The 3,115-nt window shown below is 31.3% G+C and overlaps 1 protein-coding gene across 6 annotated transcripts in view; it reads left to right on the top strand.

The window, feature by feature from the left end:
• Positions 1-2,621, top strand: part of LOC119588568 (ADP-sugar pyrophosphatase-like) — a 4,244-nt gene extending 1,623 nt beyond the window's left edge. For all 6 annotated transcript variants that reach the window (XM_037937212.1, XM_037937211.1, XM_037937208.1 and 3 more), the window contains exons 4-7: positions 121-278; positions 412-563; positions 2,013-2,124; positions 2,450-2,621. In XM_037937212.1, coding sequence (XP_037793140.1) covers positions 121-278; positions 412-563; positions 2,013-2,124; positions 2,450-2,526 — 499 coding nt within the window. In that variant the 3' untranslated portion in view covers positions 2,527-2,621. The remainder of the gene's footprint in view (positions 1-120; positions 279-411; positions 564-2,012; positions 2,125-2,449) is intronic.
• The last annotated feature ends 494 nt before the right edge of the window (positions 2,622-3,115 follow it).

Genomic DNA, 3,115 nt, shown 5'->3' with positions numbered 1-3,115 from the left:
GGTTATGATTACCTAGAAGAAATAGGATTTAATGTTTTATTTTAAATGAATGGTTGTAAGGTATTCTGCTGTGTTTTTATTGTGATTTTATTAATGATACACATTTGTTTTCCTCTATAGAATATGGGAAGTTGTTGGCAGAACTACCAAAGGCCCTCAAGATCAAGATTGCGTTGCTGTGGTAGCCACAGTTACTAGGTCTGGACATCCTGATGCAATGGTGCTCATAAAGCAGTTTAGACCACCACTGAAATCTTACACCATTGAAATGCCTGCAGGTGTTACACATAGTTTTTGTAAAATTGATTTTTACCCATTAGATTTTATTGATATACACATGCAGTACTAGTCATTGCATGGTGAATGATAATATACTTAAAGACAGCTGTAAAAAAACTTTGTTTTTTGTAGGACTTGTTGACAATGGTGAAACAATAGAAACTGCTGCATTAAGAGAACTCAAAGAAGAAACTGGATATAGTGGGTCTATAACTGGCATAGGTAGGAATGTTTCTTTAGATCCAGGAATGTCAAGTGCAACTATGAAGATTGTTACAGTAAAAGTAAGTGTAATTTTCTGTTCTTTGTGGGTATCATGAATTCTATTCTGGCTAGATTAAGAGGCAGGAGTTTTACATCTTGATTTTCACATACAAGTGATCTAGAGAATCATGATGAAGAATGGACTGTTGCACTATTTTAATTCTACTCTTGTGTTAATTGGAAGAATACATAATTAGTCCACAGTTAGGATTGTAGAATAATGTACATAGTAGTGTTAGGGTCCTTCACTTTTAAAACTGGCTCTTATGGCAACTGATGTGTAAACTTTGTTTCCTGTTCAGTATATCTGTCTTACTGTACTACTGTACTTCTGTGTTAGATTATCTTGTATTGTATCATCCTAGTTTTGTCATCATTAAGAAGTTTGTTATTGTTAGAGAAGATATATTTTTTTAATTGTGAGGAAAAGCAGTCAAATAGATAAAGAAACACTAAAACAAGAATATTAGAACTCTTATATGCATTTATGTCTATGAGTCCTGTCTTTAAAATTCAGTGTTTCACATGTGACACTGCAATTTTAAAGCATACAGTATCCAACACTATTTTGGAAAATCAAAAGAAATATTGTTTTACTCTTTATTTGTCGTGATAAAAAAGAGAGTGAGGTTGCTCATTGATATACTTCTAGCAACAATCTTTATAGAAGGCTGACTAGTGCATATTAATGGGAACTTTTTTTTATCAGTTACAAATTACCATTGAGTTTACATGATAACAGCCTGTTTTCCATTCAGCACTGGTATAGGAAATTGTAAGCTTATTACTATTGACCATACTACTTCCTAGATTAGGCTTGCTGCCTTTTTTATAGCATTTTGCTTATCTTCAAGTAAGTCATTGTTAGTGTAAATACTGACTGGTTGGGAAGGAGTTCCCGTCAACATAGATGTAGGTTTCATAGAATTTCATATTTACATATGTTACTTATTCATCCTAATTGTTTTTTTATTATCATGAATTTCAGCTTAACATATGTAGGCTTCCTAAAGATGTATTTAGAAAAGAAAGAAAATTTTGCTACTGGCCATATCATAGTTCTTTATCTATTTTTTCTATTTTTTCAGAATATCTGGTATTGTCAGTACCAGTTGGTAGTTTTGAGAATTGTAATAATATTGTACAGTGCTTCTGAGTTTACTAAATGTTTTGCTTTAAGGAATATGGGTAGAACCTTTGCAACCATGCTAATTCAGAAATAGGATATTTCTTTGATCAATCCATCAGGTGATTGATCTGCAAGTGAACAACCTGTCCTATTTGGAACCTTTTGTAGCAGCTCCTTTAATTTTTTATAATGAACATGATCTTAGTTATTTGGTCAAATATGGAACAGTTAATCTTGTGAAAGTAGTGACCTCAATTTGTACATTTATAAGATATGATGATAAACAGAATAGTGTGTGCACTTTTAAGAAAAGGAAAACTAATTTTTTCTCTTCTTTTAGGTTAATGGTGATGATGCAGTGAACAAGGATGTTTCCAGAGTATGTGGTATACAAGGAGAACACATAGAAGTAATTCTTGCACCACTGAATTCTCTCCAGAAGTGTTTGACAGGTAATGTAATATAATCAGCATTAGGTTGGTGCAAGTCAATAAAACATCATAGTTAAGCGAGTCATTTTATAATTACAGAATACATAAAAAGTCATACATTCCACATTTTTTGCTGTATAACTGCAAAAAACAGATGTATATGTAGTCATGAAATTAGAAATGGTTACAGATAATGCAATTTATCTTTCCATCTGAAGAAAATAGATAAATAGACAAAATCCAGTAAGACTGCATGCAATGTGAAATTGTGACTCTTTGTCAAGAGAGCATTTGAGTTTCTATACACTCACTGTACAATTATTTTATATTTACATTTTTTTTCCAGACTTTGCAGCAGATGGTCTAATCATTGATTCAAGAGTAGAGGCTTTTGCACTTGGTTTAGCACTGACCTCGGAGTAAATTATTTAACATGTACAGCTCAATATTGCCCTTGTGTTTGTAGTGAAATTGGAGAGAAAAATGTGAATCAAGAATAAATATACATTTGAATTGTATTGCCATTTCTTCTCACAGCTATTATTATTTCTACATGTTTTAGTAATACAACAGAAACCATGGGAAGTTATTGCTTTGCTATTTCCACAGCACTTCTAAGCACAAGTGTAATTGTAATTTCATAATCTTCCATGAAAAATAATTAAGTTGTACCATCTCCCTTATTTAAAGTAGACTAATGGATGTTTAAAATCCAATTAAAAATATATTGTACATGTGATGAAAATTAAAGTAACACTTCAAAGTACAATATGGGCAGTTTTATTTTTATCTCAGCGTAGTTCTGATCAGCTTCATTTAATTATATTAAAAACTGGGCAAGTAGGATATAAAAAATAATTAAAAACTTCTAATATGATGTTTCTGTTAGTTACTCTGGATTTCACATTTTTAAACTACAGTATAAGCAGATTTAAAAAAATATGTGATAGTCTATTACAGCTATAGCATTAATGTTTAATGGAAAACTATTTTGAAAATGCTGAGATCCTAC

Source organism: Penaeus monodon, chromosome 24 (assembly GCF_015228065.2).
Source record: "Penaeus monodon isolate SGIC_2016 chromosome 24, NSTDA_Pmon_1, whole genome shotgun sequence".
In the NCBI taxonomy this organism is placed as follows: Eukaryota; Metazoa; Arthropoda; class Malacostraca; order Decapoda; family Penaeidae; genus Penaeus; species Penaeus monodon.
This window is presented reverse-complemented; position numbering and strand designations above follow the sequence as displayed.